This window comes from Chiroxiphia lanceolata, chromosome 8 (genome assembly GCF_009829145.1).
Source record: "Chiroxiphia lanceolata isolate bChiLan1 chromosome 8, bChiLan1.pri, whole genome shotgun sequence".
Lineage (NCBI taxonomy): Eukaryota > Metazoa > Chordata > Aves > Passeriformes > Pipridae > Chiroxiphia > Chiroxiphia lanceolata.
The window spans coordinates 20,808,369-20,828,520 of NC_045644.1; the positions used below are offsets into that span (position 1 = coordinate 20,808,369).

Genomic DNA, 20,152 nt, shown 5'->3' on the forward strand with positions numbered 1-20,152 from the left:
AACAACTGCTGTGTCTGTTGTAAGAAACAGGGCTCTCCAACTTCATTAGATTGGAGCTCATGTGGCTGCTACAGTTAGGGCTTGCTTAGCTTGTCCCTTCTAAAACCCTGCTGTTTTAAATTGCTCTTAATTCCCCAAAGCTTATACCTGCTGGGTTAAAGTTAGTGCCAAGCCAGGTGAAACAATATGAAATTTGCTGAAGGAATTTGTGGAAGGCAAGATGCAATCTGCTACATAGTAGTTAATGCTAGATTTGTTATGGCTGCATGGTTGAAGATTTGATGACTATAGTCTCTACAAAAGGCTTTAAAAAAACCTCATCCTGCTATCTTGTGCTGAGCTAAAGGAAAGAGGCCTGTGTGGCCATTCAGGAACGGTTAAAATATAAACTGAAAATGGTCAAACTGTAAATTGAGAATGGTCCTGCATTATATCATGTCTTCCAATCCTCTGGGCATTTTCAAATAGATGCAGTGTACCAGTAACCAGCTGATGAGCTGTAAGTGCCTGTCACTCAGCTACTTCATTTACAAATGAGTTCTGAAGCATTCACCTTTCTACTTTGCTTTTCACCTCTGTTGCTTTCTAGTTGCTCAGTTCCTTCGATCCCAGAAGTACCAAACAGTGGCTTTATTGGACCTGCTTGCTTCTTTGCTACTAAGTGGAGTGCAGTTGTATCACTTTTTTGAGGTGCTCTGCAAGAGACTGTGCTCTACAGACAAACATGCACTGCTCGTTATCATGCTTCCCCCTGCACATGCAAGCAAGCACTTTCCTCCATGCTGAAAGGCCAGCCTCTCCCAGTGTGTCTGGGGAGTTTCCTCTGCAAGGGTGGATAGTTAGATAGGTCTTCTTTCATGATATTTCAACAGACCAGTCTCTGGAAGTAGATGGAATAGTACCTGTTCCATAATTACACAGTCTTGCCAGGAGCTGTGTAATTACACTTACGAGAATTAAGTCTGGGCTGTTGGAAACCTTCACTCTGGTTCAGTTGAGAGTGATAATCCCCTATGTCACTATGGTTATGTTGTATGTGTTTCCCATGATTTAGAGCTCTCTTTATAATTTCATATTTGTTTAAATAGATTATTGAGCAGATAAAAAGAACATTCATTTATCTCAGTGAGTTATGGATTGGAATTCCCTCTTCATTAAAAAAAAATAATTATTAAAAACCCCCTTTTTGTGTCCCCACCTATCGTTCATCTAATCTGATCTGTCAAGCTGTGTATCAGACTTCTTTAGGGAAATTAAGAAATTGTGGTTAGGTAACTCCTTCTCCCCTGTTTGAAGATACCAAACTTTTTGAATGGGATCAGTCTCTTTTCACCTCCAGCTTCCAACCCGCCCATCTAAATGTAATCGCCCATCTAAATGTAATCACGGCTCAAAATTAGCGTGTGATAGCATCAAGCAGAGGAACAACCTCTGGCATTTCCATGAGAAAAGAAAGGCCTTGTCGGATCTTTCAAAGCACTGCTGCTTAATCAGGGATTTTTGGGGGCTGCCTTACCGTCTCTGAGGAAACCAAGTTGCAGGTCAAGGGCAGCTTGTGTGTTATGAAATTGGAAAAACGACTGGGAAGCAGGCAAGCCAAGGTCCCTGTATCTTGCAGTAGGTATTTGGATGTGTCTAGTGAGCACTCTGAAGGAAATGGGAGCTTTGATATTTGTGATCCTCCCACTTAGCCAGTCAGCTGCTCTGCAGATGTAGATGGTCACTCTTCGTTCAGGCTCAGTCTTCCTGGCTCGGAGAGCAGGAACTACAGTAGTCACAGCTTTCCCAGATGTTGGAAGCTGTGGTTCCCTAAAGGAGCATATGCATGTGCATGTTCCTTGCTTCCTGAAAATCACTGTGGGATCTACATTTCATCAACTGCAGCAGGCCACAAAATGGGAAGTTGGGAGAGCGATGGGCTGCTGTGCTCACGTTTTGTCCTGTGCAGTGTGATGGCAGGGTAGGTGCAGGGCAGCCAAAGCATGAAGGCAGTGAGGCTTGCCCTGCTTTTGTTAGGATGTTTTAGCCCCAAAAAAGACACTTAACAATGGTAACTAAGGAGAACTTCATTGAGCAGCTTGTAATGAAGGGAAAACAGATTTGCTCGCAGCAATTGTGGGGTTGTGAGGTGGGGTGGGGTTAATACTTTGCATTTGATTAGTGGAAACCTGGAAGTGCTGGCACGTGGAAGGAAGATGAAGGAAGAAGGGTGGCCTCTTTAAAAGCTGTTTCCCCTACGTCCTTTCACTGATCATCTTCTATCCTAGAAATTCTGACAAATTTCACATCACCCCTTTGGCAAGGTCTCAGGTGCTCAATGACCTTTGGCCAGTACCATGAACAAGCATCATTAGAGTGCCAACCACCAACCCACACACTACAGAGTCACTCCTTTTTGATAGGTTTTTTTCCCCTCTCCTGCAGCTTGTGGAGAGACCTTGCAAGACTCAACAGGTAATTTCTCAGCCCCTGGCTTTCCAAATGGCTACCCCTCCTATTCCCACTGTGTCTGGAGGATCTCGGTGACCCCAGGGGAGAAGGTAGGTGCCACACCAGCACAAGGTGTACTCTGCATTTCCCTCACATGTGATTTTGCCTGTGATGACAGTGTTAGTAGCTGCCAGAAGATCTCTGTATGCCTGAGGTGCAGGGATGGAGCCTGGAAAGGCTCACGAGCACCAGTGCTGTCCTCCCAGAGATGGAGTGAGGGATACACGATCCTGAGGAGAGGAGAGGTACTGCTGGAGCGGAGCCTCCTCCCAGGTCTGGACTGTGTGTTGATCTTTGATCCTCACTCTCAATTCGACTCTGAACCCTGCATGGACATTTCCTATACCCTACTATCTCCAGCTGAGTTCACCTTCCAAAGCCAGGTGCCAGTCAGATGAGTTAGATAAAATGTGCCAGCCATCTGGGGTCCTTAAGGGAGCCGAGGAGCCATGAGTGACATGTGTGGCCTGCCCCTATCACGCAGGCATAATATGCCTGTCAGGGAACTCCCAGTTCCCGCCTTGAAACGCCAAGCCCCACTGAGCATCAATCACCCACCCTGTCCACCTTCTTCTCAGCTCTTTTTGTTTTATTGATCTTCCTGTAGAAATGAAATCTTTCCTTAATCCAGTAACACCAGCCTTTCAGGCCTTTCATGCCGTACCAGGCTGCAAGAATGCGCAGTCCAGCTTGGGAGCTCCTTAGCAGAGTGACTTTGCTGAGGACCACCCTCAACATATGCTTAAGACTTGGACAAAGTGCAGAGTTCATTAGTTTTGCAACAGCTGCCTGGCTCCAGGATCTGGTTCTGTCACCTGCAAGCCCAGTTCCATGCCCTGCTGAGCTCCTGCCATCAGCTGCAGGGAGAGCATCACTGGGGCAGGAGAGCCAAGAGCCATCCAGGTTTGGAAACTGTGGCACTGAGAGTTTTGTGGTGTGGAATCTTACTGTAAACTCTCCCTTTGCTTCTCAGCCTCTTCAGAAGAGTTGTGTAGGTTTGGATGCTGAGCCACTAATGTTAAAAAAGAAAATAAATCATCGATTTCAGATTGAATGCTTCAACTTACCTGTTTAATCAAATGCAGTGATTGGTACAAAGTAGCATTGTAGCACTGAGGTGTTAGCTGAGAACAGATATTGGGCTTGTAGCATTCATCTGCATAGAAACAGATAAATCTCCTTTTGCTGACCAAAGTCAGAAAACTGCAAAAGCATGAAAAAAGTGAGTGACATCATTGCAGACTGCCTTCTGGACTGCCAGTCAGGACTTTGGGAGAGAACATCTATTCTAGTCTAATGACATTTCTGTGGCAGATTATGGATGTAAATGAATACATGGGTCAAATCTTGTGAAGAAAAAGATACAAGTACACCCCATCGGTGACCTCCATAGGCCCAGACCAAGGCCTGTGATCCATGTGACAGAGGAAGGAGGCCGAAGTAATAACATTTTAATGCTAAGCTGCGCTTGATAAAGCCACTAAACCCAATTGCATCATTGTGATGGTGTGAGTCTGATTGTCAGAATGTGGAACCTAATCAGCAAAATTATATTTTTCTTACAAGTGTCATTTATATGAAGGTATAGACCCCAGAAGTGTGTTTTGTGACAATGTCTTTCTCTATGATGTTCACATTGCTGAAAAACAAAGATTCGGTTTTTAATTTTAAAAATCCAAATGGGCTTTTTTTAAGTAGTTTTTAGTAACTGAGGAGCATTGGCTTTTAATTACAGTTGATTGAAAAGAGTTATTGGTTGTCATGTACTGTAATGGTTTCATTAAAATACCTTGAGAAACCTTCCGTTTTTGAGGAAAGCTGATGTACAAATCCCACCAACTGTCCAACTGTCTTTTCCTGCATACTCACTTAGGCAGCACTGTAGCAGAGATGAAATACAATCTGTAGGATCTTTTTAAAGTAACTCCATCCCCAAAGAGAAATGTGTACTCTCTCCTTTCAGATTATGTTAAATTTCACATCAATGGACCTGTTTAAAAGTCGCCTTTGCTGGTATGATTATGTGGAGGTGCGTGATGGCTACTGGAGAAAGGCTCCATTATTGGGCGAGTACCTGTTTCATTTTAATTGCATTTCGTGTATTGTTCTTGATGCATTGGAGAGTGAGGGGGGAAAATAAACAGAAACAAACCTTTCTTTACCCAGAAGGACCCTATGTCAAGCCAGTGCACTGGCCATCCCTTAATGTCTCCATCCGGAGATGTTTGTGTGCTATATTCACTCCAAATGATTCATACTCCAAGACCTTTGGTAGCAAAGATTTTGTTCCTTCCTTTTCCAGCTTGAGAAAGGATGCAGGGAGGGAAGTAAGTCAGGGCCCTGGTTGGGACTAAAACTGTGGTCTCTGGAGTTTCATTATTGCTCTTTCCCAAGTCCGGGGTGGAATTGTCAGGCAGTCAGAATGGAGCAGCTGTACTACTGCTCCTGACCCAAACTCTTGCCATTATTTCTCAAGTATTTGTGTTTACAAATGCACAGTACTCTGTACTTGGAGCCTCTGTACTCCTAGCAGGGAAGTTGCTAGACCATGCCTAGGATGTCAAACTGTGCAAGCACTCTGCTCTGCTCCTGCTCCCATTCCCAAAGTAGTTGTGTTGTTCTCTGAGAAGCGCAGCTCCTCTGTATCCTCCCTATTCCTCTGCCTCCTGCTATTGTAACTGCAAGTCTTCTGTCACCCTGAGTGGTTCAGGAATCCCACCTACTTTTTCACTGGCTCTGATCTTGACTTCATCCCCTAACCTTGGTGTCCCAAATGTGTAAAATGCTGCACTGCAAACAGCCCCTTCTGCCTGAAAGAAAAGAAGCAATCAGCTTGTGTAGCATCCCCAGCTGTGTTAGAGCAGCTGTGCCCCATGCTGCAGCACAGGACTGGGACAGTCAGCATTGGGTCAGAGGGTTTAGGGAGGTTTGGGTGCTCTCCTTGGCCCTACTGGACATCCTAGCCCTGGTACCAGGTGAGGTACTAAGGTTGAAGCCGTGCTGGTCTCCAGGTTTCTGTGGGCCTACCTTTCACTGCAGTTGACAGCCAGCTTTACTGCTTCCTGCCTCTTGGATTTGGCAGCATTTATTGCTGTTCTCTGCTGCACGTGCATCAGGTAACATTGCTCCAGCAGCTGCAACTTAGCTCCTCGTTATTTTTTTTTTCTGCCGAGTAATTTAAAGGTATTTCAGAAGCCAAGCACCTCCCTGTCCCCCTAGTGCAGGTGGACTTGGGAGTGATTCCATCTGGAAGGAAACACTGCATGAGTGACCATGGCTCCCGCATGGGGCTGAGCCCATGAAATTAGCTCGGAAGAGGCAGACAGACGGCGATTCAGCAGGGGGTGGGGAGGGGGATTAGTGTGAATTGTGAAAGCACAGGCTTCTTGCGGAGAGAAAAAATACATGTGTGCTGCATATTTTCCCAGGGAAGTGTGTGAAAACCCAGCCTTTAAATGGTGTATAACTTTTTATGAATGGGCCCTTTATCACACTCTGAGGAGCTTGCTCATTCTCGTTCCTCATCTGCTTTTCCTCTTCTTGACACCCCTGTTAAACTCCAAGTCTAAATCCAGGAGGCAGTTGCTCAGTGACCCTAGAGGAAGGAGCTTTGCAGTGCTGATGCTGTTTTTAGCATTGCCTTTGGGAGTGGAGATGGGAGATGCTATTGGTACATTGGTTGTCATGCTACCCCAACAGTACTGGACAGCTTGGGGGCACAATAGTAGCTAAGTAAAGCTGGGTCCAAGATAATATTTGGATGGATGATTCTGCAAGAGAAAGAAGTTGGTGGTGAAACTGCCATTCCCAGCCAGGTAATGGGAACTAAGAGGCTGTATTGCAGGTAAGGCATTAACCAGGTTTTTACCCAGTAGGGGTTTTTCAAAGATGCCAAGATCCCTCTCACCACTGTCCTGACTGAATTCAACCTGAAGAAGTATTCTCTACCTCTGTCTAAATCCCAGTGGGATTCGGTTGGACAGGGTGCCAAGACCATGGTGAATTCAGTGTATAGCCGTGCTGGTGTCAGCTGAAGTCAAAAACCATGTTTGCGCTGTGCAAGCTCCTGACCCAAGTGCAGGTTCCTGACTATCAGGGCATACTTGGTTCTTGCTCTGTTTCTGTGAAGAGCATCTGGCTTGAATAGGTAGAGGAGCACCAAATTGGGGTTGATGAGGTTGTTTGGGCTGAAGATGCATCTGCAGCTGATCTGTTTCAGGATTCATACTTGATTGCAGAATTTGGGTATTTGCCAGTGCTGGTGAGTGCCAGAGAGCTTATTGTTGGGGGAACCATGGACCAAAAAGGCTCTTGGTCTCATTCTCTTGAAAGCAATTGACTGCAGAAGCTTAACTGGGAGAAGTTGAGCAGAGAATAAGAGGTTTTTTCCTCACCCGCATGGCCATGTCTTGCCCTTGGCTTGACTTACACAATTTACTCTTGCGTGCAAAATGCTGAAGGAGTTTCCAAGGCCTAGCAGGTGGAAAGAATGTTCCCTAATGTCACATCTCTGGAAGGACTGGGGATAGTTCACTGAAGCTCATTTGCCCAATGATGTGATCAAAACATGAGCCCTTTTGAATTTACCAGGGCAACAGAAGCTTCATCTGTGACTACTGGATTCTGCTCCCAGCTGAAGAGAACTTTCATTCATTTCATAATTGAAATTAATGGAGGGGGGACACAGAAACTTATTCAAAAGCACAAGTGATGGGACTGAAAGGGTCTTTTCCACAAGCACAGCTCCTTTAACCACAGATTCTTTGCTTCCTGGAGGCACTGTGCTGCCCATCAGACAGGAGATCACAAAGATCCTGATTGTCTCTTTCCTGCCTTGTAGGTAGATTTTGTGGTGACAAGATTCCTGAACCAGTAATATCCACGGACAGCAGGCTGTGGATCGAGTTCCGGAGCAGCAGTAACATCCTGGGGAAAGGCTTCTTTGTGGTTTATGAAGGTACAGCCCTTAGCTAGAAGTCTGTCACATATGGAGCAGGAAGAAAGGATGCAGGGGGTTTATGGGTTTGCAGGAGTTCTGCTGCACTGTGTGGTTAGATACAGCCATGCTCTTGTTTTTATGGAAATTGGCAGATTTTGTGCATTGTTTCAGTAGACAAGGCATGGATCTTCCAACAAGATCATCACATTTTGGGGGGCACAACAGGAGAGCAACACAAAGCAAGCTTCTGTACATAGGCTGGGTTCTGTTTGCTCTAACCAACCCCTGCAAGCAGCAGTGTGGGGTGTAGCAGGAGTTTCTTTCACTGTTTTAGTAGGCAAAGTTCTGTTTGGGACCATACATTTTATATCACTCAATACAGGTTGTCTTGGGGTGTTTTTCTTTTTTTTTTTTTTTTTTTCTCAAATGCAAAGATTGTTCTTTTGTTTCTCCCTTGTATGTTTTACTTACAGAAGATTGGAAATTAGCATGTCAGATCTTCTACAGGTCAGGTACTTTAGAAACTTGCATGACACTGGGATGATGAACCACTTCAGAGGAGGAGCAATACTGCCACAGTCACTACAAATCAGTAACATCCCTTTTCCATATATGCTTTTTTTTTTTTTACAATAATGATTCCATTGTTCTGTGGGCAACAGGCATTTTCTTAGAAGTACCAGCATTGTCAGCAGTACTAAGGTTGACTGTACTGCATCATCATCTTTCTTCAGCCACAGGAACAAGTATGATGCTGGAAGCCCAGTGCCCAAGTGTCCAATAAACTCATGAATAATGATACTAACAGAGGGAAGTGAAGCAAACATGGGACTGTTGGGGAAGTGCAAATAAAGCACATGAGGATTTCACAGCAGTAAGGGACTAACAAATCTGTTTCACAGGAGAAATATCTGGTTTCTGCAGGAATTGTTGCCCCAGAGACAGAGGTAGCTTGCCTGACTTTTTTTTTCTTTTTTAATATTTCTGCTGAAAAGCAGCTGTTGCTTGGACCATGTGGTTTGTAACACCCCTTTTATGGTAGTTTGCTGGAATTAGAAGTGATCAAACTAGTGTATATGGCATCATGCTTAATATTGCTAAATGGTATTAGAAGAAAAAAAAATTTACATTGGCTACATTCCAAAGTCACTTTGCAAAGTGACTTTCTTTCCTCTTGATAATTTCCCTGTTTCCTGTTGATTGATAAATGATCCCTAAAGGTTCAGTAAATATAAGCAATACTTGCTTCACTTGACTTTTGAATAGAGCAACTGGAAGTGGAATGTGCATCTAGTGGTCAAACAAACTCCAACTGTTCATATTTTCCTGCCTCTTCAAGACTGGTGTTTTATGTATCCCTTTCCTGCAAGAAGTTTCCCATTGGAAAGGTATGGAATCTATGGCTATGCCTGAGAGCAAGCACAGAGCATGACTGGTGGAAACCAGCTTGTACAACAGAAATAGTGATGGCACATTGCACAGTTCTTTTCTTAACTCAGCCTCCTCTTGTCAGAGCAGCAGGTAGTAAGATTATCTGCATCTCTCTCCATAATTTATTTGCTGAAATAGGAGATTTTCTAAAAATCTTCCTTAATCTCTATTTCCCTCTAAAGCAAGCTCTGGTAATGGCTTGTTTCTTTCCTCCATTGTCAGGTGGCTTGCTCAGCTGTTTTGTGACTTCTGTGCTTAGGCAATAAAGGTAATCTTTATTTCCAGGAGGGTTTGCCCATAAATGTTTAATTTTTTTATCAGTTTTTGTCCAAAATCTTTCTGTGTTGCTGTTAGTTCCTCTTTTTCTTTTGAACTCCTCCCTCACATACTAAAAAAAACAAAGTGGGTTTTAGCTCTGCTTCTCTGTCTTCTGCTTTAGTGAGAGTGCATGTAAATGCTCGTGCATCTGAACTTTACTGGAAGCTCTTTGGGTGAGGACTCATTTTTGGATTTGGATTCCTCTGAGTCTTGGACTGAGAGTTTTCAGAAGATGTGAGGAAAGAGGCATAAGCATTGTAGCCACATTGTGGTAGAATTACTTGATGCTAAATGACGGATAACGTAGGGAAAGTGTCCTCTTAGTTCAGTCATTCTGTCCCCTTTCTTTCATAAGATTCAAGATGGGAAGATGTTGGCAGTTTTGTCCTACAGCACTGCTGGCAGCCCGAAATTTGGCATCATTATTGCCTTCTCAGGCTCTGTCAGCAGATGTTTTCTCCATTTTGCAGTAGGGCTTTTCCAAGTATAGTTGTCTGAACTACTGCAGTGGATGGAGAAAATATTATTTGTTGGCTGTCAGTTTTATGGCTCTTAAAAAAAAGGTCAGTTCTCTGCTCTCATAGTCCTCTTTCTGTTAGGAGGGGGAGACAGTTCTTTAAAGAGTCCCCCAGAGCTTCTCTCAAGCACCACTTGTAGCTCTGAATGTATGAACTCAAACTGCAATCTAAATTGTGCTCTGCAGCTGAATTTTTCAGTGCAACTGTTTGGAGGTGCTTTAACACTGATTCTCTAAGAAAGCCTGTAGCACTGCACTAATAAAACAGTACTTTTAACTAGGTTACATTAACAGCTTACAATGCAAAACCAAGACAATGCAAGCAATTTCCAGGACACTATAGGTAGACCCACCTCTGAATTGCTAATACAATGCACTGTGGGGAGAACCCAGAGGTGAGGATGGTTGATGTCTGGCAGTGTCATTGCAGTACCATGTCTCTTATACTTACTGCTGGTGCTTTTTTTTGCTTGACTTTGAATACAACCAAAACATTCATATGTCTTTTGTAGACATGTGTGTCATGCATCATGGGGTAACACAGGTTTTAGCCTGTGATCTTACCTTTATTTCTTATGTAGTCTTGCAGACAATTTTGTTGAACTGTTATTGTCTTTGATGTCTCTACCAGTTTTTTATAAAACTAGATTTTCACTGAATTTTCTGTTCTTGGTCTTTAAACTTACTCATTGTCACATTTGACACTGAAACTTAATTTTTCATGCACAGCGGTCAGCCTGATGGTCTGGTGGTGAACAGCTCAACTTGTGCTTGTTAATATTGCCATCGTGTGGCTGGATTAGATTTGCAACTTTTTTTTAATTTTTGGGTTTTGTTGTTGGCGTTTTTTGCCAACTTTTCTTGGTTCATAGAGCTGTTAGCAGGTTTCAAGCAGATATGAAGGCAACCTGGAGTATGAAACACACAAATTCATAAAAATTCTCTGTCCCAGTGAGTTCACCTTCTAAGGACGTTGGCACAGCAAGACGGAAGACACTGTCACTAAGGCAAGATGTTAGATTTGTAAAAACCTCCATGACTTGTGGGTTGCCTTTGTATAACAGGTGATATTGATGCAGATTTGAATTAGGAGCAGGCTTTACCTATGGAAAAACCTGCAATCTCAGGGTTTTGCTGTTTCCTTTTTATGAAGCTATTTGTGGTGGAGAAATTCACAAAGATGCTGGACAGATCCAATCTCCCAATTACCCAGATGACTACAGACCTTCCAAAGAATGCATCTGGAAGATCACAGTTTCTGAGGGTTTTCACATAGGAATTACATTCCAAGCCTTTGAGGTGAGAAATGTTATTGTATATTATATTACAGATACTATTTTGCCTCTTTAGGTCCTTTAAGATTAAGAAGAAAGTGGTGTAAATAATAATTTATTTTAAATCTTTTGACTACTTCAGAATATCATTTATTCTCACCAGAAGTTCACTCAGAGATTTTGGAGCCAGGTTTTTATGATGAGTTTTCAAAAACTGTTGCTTTAGACAAATATAATTAGAAGGGACTCAAAAGTGTTGATGACATTAAATAAGGACTCATGAATCCTTAAATTTTCATCCAGTCAAATGAAAGTAAATGGTCCCAATCCAGGCAAAAATCTCTTTTTCATGTCACTGGGACTTGGCAGATTGAAGGATGTGACTCCCCAAAGAAACATCATGTTCCAGATGGCAAACAGGCTTTGAAGAGCTCACAAAAGGTTTTCTCCTACTGGTTATAGGATGTCTTACACTCTTAGTTAGGTTCCCAATGGTTTGTCTTTGACAGCTGATGTATATATCACAGACAGGAGTGGACAGGACCTTAGCTGGTGCATAAATCCCATCTATCCCATAGGCTGTTGTAGCCTGGGTACACTTACCATGTTTGTCCTGTAAAGGGCTGATACCACTAGCTCCTAGCTGTGACCCTGCAGTGGTTTCCTAAACCTTTTTGTTTGCAGCTGTTCGGCTCTGTTTCTTACAGCTTCTCATGAAAAAGCAGTTTTTAGAGAGTTAGGGTCTGGGTTTCACTAGAGCATAGCCAGAAAATAGTGGTAGAACTGAGATGTGCCTAGGCTTGAATGCAATTCCAACTGCAGGAAAGCTCAGTGGCAGCCATGAGGCAAGTACCTCGTAGCCAATTGTCTGGGGAGCTAATCTCTGGCCAAAGTCTATCTGGGGAACTAGCCTGGCTTGAAGAACCCATACTAGCAAGGTACAGGCACACACTTTTCCTATTGCAGATTGAATGGCACGATGCATGCTCTTATGACTACCTGGAGATCCGGGATGGCCTCACTGAACACAGCCCACTGATCGGCCACTTCTGTGGCTACGAGAAGCCAGAAGACATCAAATCCAGTTCAAACAAAGTGTGGATGAAGTTTGCATCTGATGCAACGATCAATAAAGCAGGCTTTGCAGCAAATTTCTTTAAAGGTATGTGATCTAGTACCTCTCACAGTCAAAGCTGAGTACGATTCATCCCTTAAACTACTGCCATCCCCAAATGACCAATTATCGTTGTATCTACTTGTAGTTAAGAACTGTTAGATTTTTCTGTGCAACTGTCAATATCAAATTTATATTCAAATTGCTTGATACTGAGGCAGGAACACCTCCTCCCTGATTAGGACAGAAAGAAAGCCTACTGGGCCAGTATCAGCACAGGCACTAACACCTGGTGTAGCACAGCTGGACAGAATGTCACCTCCATTTAGCCATACCAGGGGACACTTACATTTTCAAATAAGGTACTAATACTGCACAAAGGGTATTAAAAACAACTGCATGCTTAAGTTCTATTCCAAAAGAAGCCTCTGGAGAGATGATAAATCTGAATGCAAGTGGAATCCCAGAAAAAAATATCTGAGTGCTTTAAGAGACAAATGTGTTCCTAAACTGAGATTCTCTTCAGGAAGATGTGAGTATGAGTAAGATTTTTTTTTTTACCTTTTTTTTACTTTTTTTAAGAGCTGGTCCATTACCAGCATCCTGGTGACTTGATAGAGGCAAGAACAGAATATCTAACTGCTTGGGAAAAATATGTGCAAAACTGCTGCAAGGTAGACAGTCATGTTTCTCTTAGGTTCAGTGACAATTGTACAGAAATAATAGCTGCAATGCCAATATTTGGATTGCAAAAATCCTTTATTTATTTCTGCTTTAACTTTTGTCTTGTGTTAAAGGTGTCATGGTCCATTTAGATTTCTCAAATTTGCAGGAGAATGTACTCTGTGAATTAAAATTTAGTTCATGACCTCATTAAGAAATACAGCAAACAAACCTGTCAGGACTCAATCCCCTTTGCTGAGATTAGTCTATCACATGAATTCACTTCTTCACCATTCAAGTAATGAGGTTTCATAATCTATAACCTGTAATTCTTAAGCCATGCACTTAGGTGCAGAAAAAAGTAGTTAAATAAAGTTTAATTTACAGAGTACATTGTCCTGTACATTTGAGAGATCACAAAGGGTGATTGCAAATACTGTGATGTTTAATTCCAGTCCCTGAACAACTCTCACAGTGTCTAGACTTCCTTGTTTAAATTTTTCAGGTTCCATAAAGACACAGGGAGTACCTCTTCCTAAAGACATTTTGGCTTTCAGGAGTGAACAGTGAAGGCTGAATGTGGCAGAATGTCTTTCAGGGATTAGCACTACATGGAGACACAGCAAGTTAATCTCTAGAATCTGAGAGTCTCCTGCAAGTTTGTAGGGGAAGAAAGTTATACACCTGAACCTGGGGTGCTTTCTTTGTGATACAGATAGTGAGAAATAAATTTATTCTTTTTATGTAAAAATGTGTAAACATGCACAGTAGTGCAATTGCAGACACAGATATTTTCTGTGTAGTTTTTGCTGGCAGACTAGATCTTCCAGTGTCTGCACAGATGTCACATATTTGAACCAGAAACCATGTAGCTGTTGGATGGGTAGGTTGTTTGTAAGTCCATGCCAGTAACTTCAGCTGAGGAGCAGAGTGCATTTGCTTGGACCAAGCATCACAGTAGACATAGCTACACAACTTCTAGCCAGCTAGCACTGTGGGCAGAGTTGATGTCAGTGTGCAAAAGCTGGGTAGACACACCCGGGTAGACACTCCTGTACCTGTGGAGTTTCAAGGTGGGATCTAAAGTCTGCAAACTGTACCTCCATATCAAGAGGGATTGTGACTATCAGACATTTCATGAACAAAGTAAAGAAACAAATTAGATAGCTCTGCAGGCACTCTTCAGACTGCCACCCATATCTGACCAAGCAATAGGTCAGTTTTGCCTTAATGAATTAGGAAATTAATAGATTTTCAATTACATGTATTATAACAATGAAAGAAAATAGCTAAAAAAAACCAGAGTTAAGGATGGCATTGAATGCTATGCTTCATGAGAACATGCAGTGGTAACTTCTAACTTTTCAGAGAAAATGAATCTACAAACAGCTCAGACAGGGTAAGCCTTTGTCACATCCAAGAGGCAATGTCAGGAAGATATGAAGAGCAACTACCTCATATCCACCCCATCAGGTGTATCTCAAGGGAAGGCTCCAGGATTATTCTTTATTAGTTATCTTCATTTCTGTAACAAATTGTTTGTGTCACTGAAGCCTGTTTTGTATATGGTTGAAGTATTAGTAGTGATGTGGTTATCTGACATGCACATTGTTGTGCCTTTCTTCTTCATGGTAAATATCAGAGGAAAAACAACACTGTAAAATATACCTGCCCATATCCAGGACATGTCCTTCCCAGGGTAAAGACTGATCACAGGGGTTTTTGATGATCATAGGAATTTCAGACACTCTTTTTTCTCAACCAAGTAATTTAACAGCCAGATTAGAACTATTGAACCTATACCTAAGAAAAGAGCAGCAAAGAAATACTCTACTTTCTTCATAGTGAATCCACAAACAAAAACCAGATAATAAAGTCTGTTTGCACTGGAACTGTTGTGGTGGGGGTTCCCGACTTCAGGAAGGCTTTGCAGGAAGACAGTGTTATCAATAGAAGAAAATAGAATATTTCAGCTGCAAGGGACCTGCAGTGATAATCTAGTCAACATCTAATCTGTTTCTGTTTCATCTACACAGCACTAACAGTTACGGGAGCATTATATAGGGTCTAAGTGTCAAGGTGTTGGCAGTGGGGTCTGCAGGGGCTGCTCTGTACCAGACAGATGGTTCAGCTGGCTCTGCAGCAGACCAAGTGCAGGACAAGTCTGAGCCCATCAGCTGGCCTGGTGGCACCTCTGTGAAAACATGTTTAAGATAAGTTAAAAATGACAGGGAGAGAGAGGAGGAGGGAACAAAAAATGTAAAACAACAGAGGTAAGTCCAAGGTCACAGGAAGAGAACAGGAGAGGAGCCTGGAGTGAAGTTGAACCAGAAAAGGGGAGCAGAAAGCTGTTTTCCATAAGTATTTTAGTATATTTGTTTTCAGCTTCTGTATCCCAATACCAAAACCAGTACTCAAATATTAATTGTCAATAAATGAAATTACATTCCCCAAAGTTGAGTCTGTTTGGCCCACAACAGTAACTGGTGGGTAATTTGCCTGTCTCAACCCAGGAGTTTTCTTGCTCCTATTCTTCCTGTTTTCTCCCTTGTTCCACTGGAGTGGGAGGGGGTGGGGAGTGAACCAGCAGCTGGGTGGGAGTTTGGCTGCTGGCTGAGGCCAACCTACCCCATGTTAATAAAATCATCTATTAAGGCATGCATGTGGAATCAGAGGTCAGGATGAAAATCCAGTACATCTGGCTATCTGTATATTAAAATGTCAGTTCAAGTTGTTGAGATGTGATTGAAGAGCCTGACTTCAAAGCCCAGGATAGCAAGACTTCATGTGTCTATGAAAAGGCAGAACTACTTGCATGTCCTCCCAGCTTCTCTGCTGCACCCTGTTCCATGGGGTACGACCTCCCTCAGCTCCATTACTGTGGGCACCATAATAGGCTGGTTTCTGTCACTCAAGAGCATAAGGAACTTAAACAGAACAAAGAAATAGGCAAATGAGAACAAAAGGCAGTCAAGTCTTTACAGGAGCCTCTGTTTCCCTGCTCCTGTCTAGAAAAAGCACTAGTGGGTACCAACAGTAATTGTAGTCCTTTATGGTTTCATGTTTAGGAGTGCTTTAGCATTTGTGAGGTTTGCTGCAGTGCCCACTCCATGGGCTCAGATGAGCAGCTATTGCTCTGTTCCTTCAGTACAGAAGGGTTGCATGAGGAATATGAAGTTTGGATGGTCAAGAAAGTGTGACTTGTTCTGGTTTTCTCCTGACAGAGATGGATGAATGTTCTCTGCCAGACAATGGTGGTTGTGAGCAGCACTGTGAGAACACACTGGGCAGTTACAAATGTACCTGTGAGCCTGGCTATGAGTTGACAGCTGATAAAAAGAACTGTGAAGGTAAGTAACTTACAGATTGAGGCATCTGTTTATAGGATGGGTACTATGGCTAATAATGAAATTTAACAGTCTTTGGAGATGATTTTCCTTGCCTCTACATCCTCTTTGTTTCAGTTTATTTTCCGCCACCTGAAAAATTTCTTTTCGTCAATATCTTCCATTGAAAAACAAGTTTTGGTTAAAAACCTGAAAATACTCTGATTCTCTACTGCTAAACATCCCTAAAACCAATTGTCCTTCATGGCCAGAGATTGCTGTTCAGACCAGATCTCCCACAGTACAGCACAAGGGAGTGTAGGCATTACAACCTAACCACTGAATGGCCTAAAAGTATATAAATCTAAAGCTGATTTTTTTTTTCTGAAAAAAATTTACTTCATATAATAAAATACGAATGTTTTGTCTGCATGCAAAACAGATACTCTCTATACTGAGGAGTAAAATTCCCCTGCTCTGTTATGGAGGAAAAAGCCCCACACCTTCAATAGAAACTGTTTGTGTCAGCTTTCTATTTATACTGTTAATCTCGTGCAACAAGTGTTTGCTCCTGCCAACAATACAGCTGTTGATGTGCTGAAAATCCATCCATTGTTCTTGTCTCATAGCGCTGCCTTGTCAGCTGAGACATGAAGGGAGCTCCACACCCTGTGAGTGGTGCTCTCAAAGTCATCCAAGTTGCCCTGACTTCTCCTTTTGTCAAACTACCTGGGGAAGAGTGCTGTTGACTTGGTGAGGGCAGAGTTAGGTGTGTGCAAAAGGCTTTTGTCTTTTTTTTTTTTTTTATAATTTCTTGCAATTTTGAGCAAACCAGTATGATGTGGTCAAGCCACTATAACTAGGGCAAACCACTATAACTTAGCAAACGTTTTTTGAACTTCACTCTTAACCTCCTGTTTTAAACTTCATTTGTGGGATAGTCTTTAAAAATGTAGCAATATACAACAGAGTAAATTGCTTTTGTTTCTCCAGATATGCTTGCTACACTATTTATATTGAAGCTGCTTCCTTGGGTTAGTTCTCTTAATGCAAAATGGTGCTGGGAACAAGACACAGAAAGCTTTTGTCCCTGTGGGTTTTGAGGATGTGGCCATATCTCATTACTCTCAAGAAACAGCAAGAAAAAACAGGATAAAAAATGCTTCATTGCAAATAGAATTTTGCAGCAAAAGAGCAAATTGAGGTTGACTCCTCTGAGGTAAAAGCCCTGCCTCCCAAAAGAGGATGAAGCTGAGATGTCCTAAATTTTTAAAGGAAATGGGATAATAAAGCTAAGTCTTTGAGTTTGTCATTTATTTTCCCTAGAGAAGAAGCAGTCCACGTATAATAAGCCTCTGAAGAGTTGACAGTGTCTTCCCTAGGATTCTGTTATCTTATAATTGTTCCGTTACCGATCAACTTGAAATAGTAAGGTTTGTAGCACTGAGTGTAGGTGAATTTACTGAACTGGCCTTTAAAACTGTGTTGTGCATGTCAAGTCAACTGATTCACAGTAAGCCCAAGAAGAGAGATTAAAGAGGAGATCAGTCTTATGTGGTGGCTCTCAGGGACATAGCCTAACTCTGTATTTCACTGGGCATGTGAGGTTTCTGTCTTCTTCACAGTTGCCAGCATTTTAAACCTGTTCTGGAGGCTGGGATTTGAAATGTACCACCAACCCAGATCTGATTCATCTCCTAGTGAACACTGTGGCCCAATCTGTGTGTCTGAACAGAACCAAGTAAACCTTGTGTTCATTTATTGCCTCTCCAGCTGCCTGTGGGGGCTTCATCACCAAGCTCAATGGGACCATTACTAGCCCTGGATGGCCCAAGGAATACCCTACTAACAAAAACTGCGTCTGGCAGGTGGTAGCTCCAGCCCAGTACCGGATCTCTCTGCAGTTCGAAGTGTTTGATCTGGAAGGCAATGATGTACGTAACCAGTCCCTGCATCTCAGAGGTGGGACTATTGGCTATACTCAGAACTGGATAAATCCTTGGGGTACAAGGAAGAGGTAGAGTCTTACTGGTAGAGTAAGGCAGAATGACACAAATAGCAGTGATTGTTCTCCTTGAAGTCTGAATCAGCTTTCTCTATAGAGTGGAAGGATTAAAGCTGTTCTATTATAAATACATGTAATGGTTTAACCCCATCTGGCAACTAAACACCACACAACTGCTCACTCACTTCCCCCCAGTGGAATGGGGGAAGAATTGGAAGGCTAAAAGTGAAAAAAGCTCATGGGTTGAGATAAACAATTTAATAGATGAAGCAAAAGCCACACAAGCAAGCAAAGAAAAACACTACTTCCAATGGGCAGGCAGGTGTTCAGCCATCCCCAGCAAAACAAGGCTCCATCACACGTAATGGTTACTTGGGAAGACAAACACCGTCACTCTGAATGTTCCCCCTTCCTCCTTCTTCCCCCCACTTTATATACTGAGCATGATGTCATATGGTCTGGAATATCCCTTTGGTCAGTTAGGATCAGCTGTCCTGACTGTATCCCTTCCCAACTCCTTGCACACTCCCAGCCTCCTTGCTGGTGGAATGGTATGAGAAGCAGAAAAGGCCTTGACTTGGAAGTGCTGCTCAGAAATAACAAAAACATCTTTATATTATCAACTCTGTTTTCAGCACAAATCCAAAACACATCCTCATACTAGCCATTGTGAAGAAAATTAAATCTACCCCAGCCAAAACCAGCACAATGGACTTCTTTTCTCTACCAGTTTTGCATAATTGTAGGTATTTTCCAGCCCTAATGTACCATCCCCCACTTCCCCAGTACTGCCTTTGCAGGAAAATAATTGGAAATGAACAATAAAGTAGAGTTCTTCAAGGATAAATGAAATAACCAGTAAAAGGGGCTGTTCTCTGTCCTGACAAGGGCAGGGTGGAGTTTGAACAAAGCATTCAGGTCTCATTTTCCGCACTGTAAATGGGAGCAGTGGCACTTCCTTAATTCATTGGGCTGCTGAAGTTCATTCAACACTGTCAGGCTCTTGGATAAGCTAAATTATTTTAGCTAAATTAAATGGAACCATTGCTGTTCTGATAAACACAACTATGCTTTAAAATCAGAGCAACAAGGGAAGGGATGAGAAAACTGACAAAAGAGATTTTGGGGAAGTTAGGAGTGTGTTTGAGTACAAGACTGTTTCTGTTCCTTCTCAGTGAAGCCTCTGTCCCCTTCCTCTGAAATTCTCTGTTCCAAGTCCACAGAGCTGAGAAATCTTCTCTCTTGTCAGGTCTGTAAATATGACTATGTTGAGGTTCGTAGTGAGCTGGCTTCTGACTCCAAGCTACATGGCAGATTCTGTGGCTCAGAGAAGCCCGAAGTAATCACATCCTATGGCAACAACATGAGACTGGAGTTCAAATCAGACAACACGGTCTCCAAGAAAGGCTTTAAAGTTCACTACTTCTCTGGTAGGTGGCTGTGTCCTTTCACTTGCTTAACTGTGTCTTCTGACCAAACCTCTTGGTTTTGATGAATTTTCTTCAACCTCCTGTTAGATCAGGCAGAGCCTGACATGGTTACATTTAAAAATATGGTTGCTCTGTGCTGTGTCACCTTCATCTTGGTTTCTCAGTGCAGTGTATGGTCCAGTTTCATAGTGTAGTGTCAGCAAGATGCATGGATTGCATCAGTGCCTCCAGTCTTTCCACAGCAGGAAACAATGGGGAACCCAATTCTAGAAGTTATCTCTGTCCCTAGAATCATTAAAGGAAAGCTTTTTCCTATGAAACTAGAAGATTTAGAAAATTTCCAGTAATGTTCTGTACAGCAATTATTCCCATCAAAGCAGTGTGTGCTAGTGGAAGTTCCTCATCCTCTGTTCTGAATACTTTGTGTCAGTGATGGACCTTGCTGGCAGGCAGTTCTGGAGGTTAATTGTATGTCATTTGGAAGTAGAAATTCAATTTCATGCTGTCTTTTCAGCAGAGACCAAAGAGCATTAATGATTTTTGTGGAGGATGATCAGGCAAAACAGCCTTGAATTAAGACAGGTGCAGAGTAGAATCAGGGCTAGGGGTTTGACTTATTAAATCTAACAGGAGGAATGATGAGGT

General features: G+C 42.5%; 1 protein-coding gene across 5 annotated transcripts in view; it reads left to right on the plus strand.

Moving 5' to 3' along the window:
• The window catches only part of TLL2 (tolloid like 2), an 87,487-nt gene that overhangs the window by 60,904 nt on the left and 6,431 nt on the right, over positions 1-20,152 (plus strand). For all 5 annotated transcript variants that reach the window (XM_032694201.1, XM_032694202.1, XM_032694203.1 and 2 more), the window contains 8 exons: positions 2,425-2,540; positions 4,454-4,556; positions 7,331-7,447; positions 10,849-10,994; positions 11,936-12,131; positions 15,971-16,096; positions 17,846-18,006; positions 19,327-19,507. In XM_032694201.1, the coding sequence (XP_032550092.1) occupies positions 2,425-2,540; positions 4,454-4,556; positions 7,331-7,447; positions 10,849-10,994; positions 11,936-12,131; positions 15,971-16,096; positions 17,846-18,006; positions 19,327-19,507 (1,146 nt within the window). The remainder of the gene's footprint in view (positions 1-2,424; positions 2,541-4,453; positions 4,557-7,330; positions 7,448-10,848; positions 10,995-11,935; positions 12,132-15,970; positions 16,097-17,845; positions 18,007-19,326; positions 19,508-20,152) is intronic.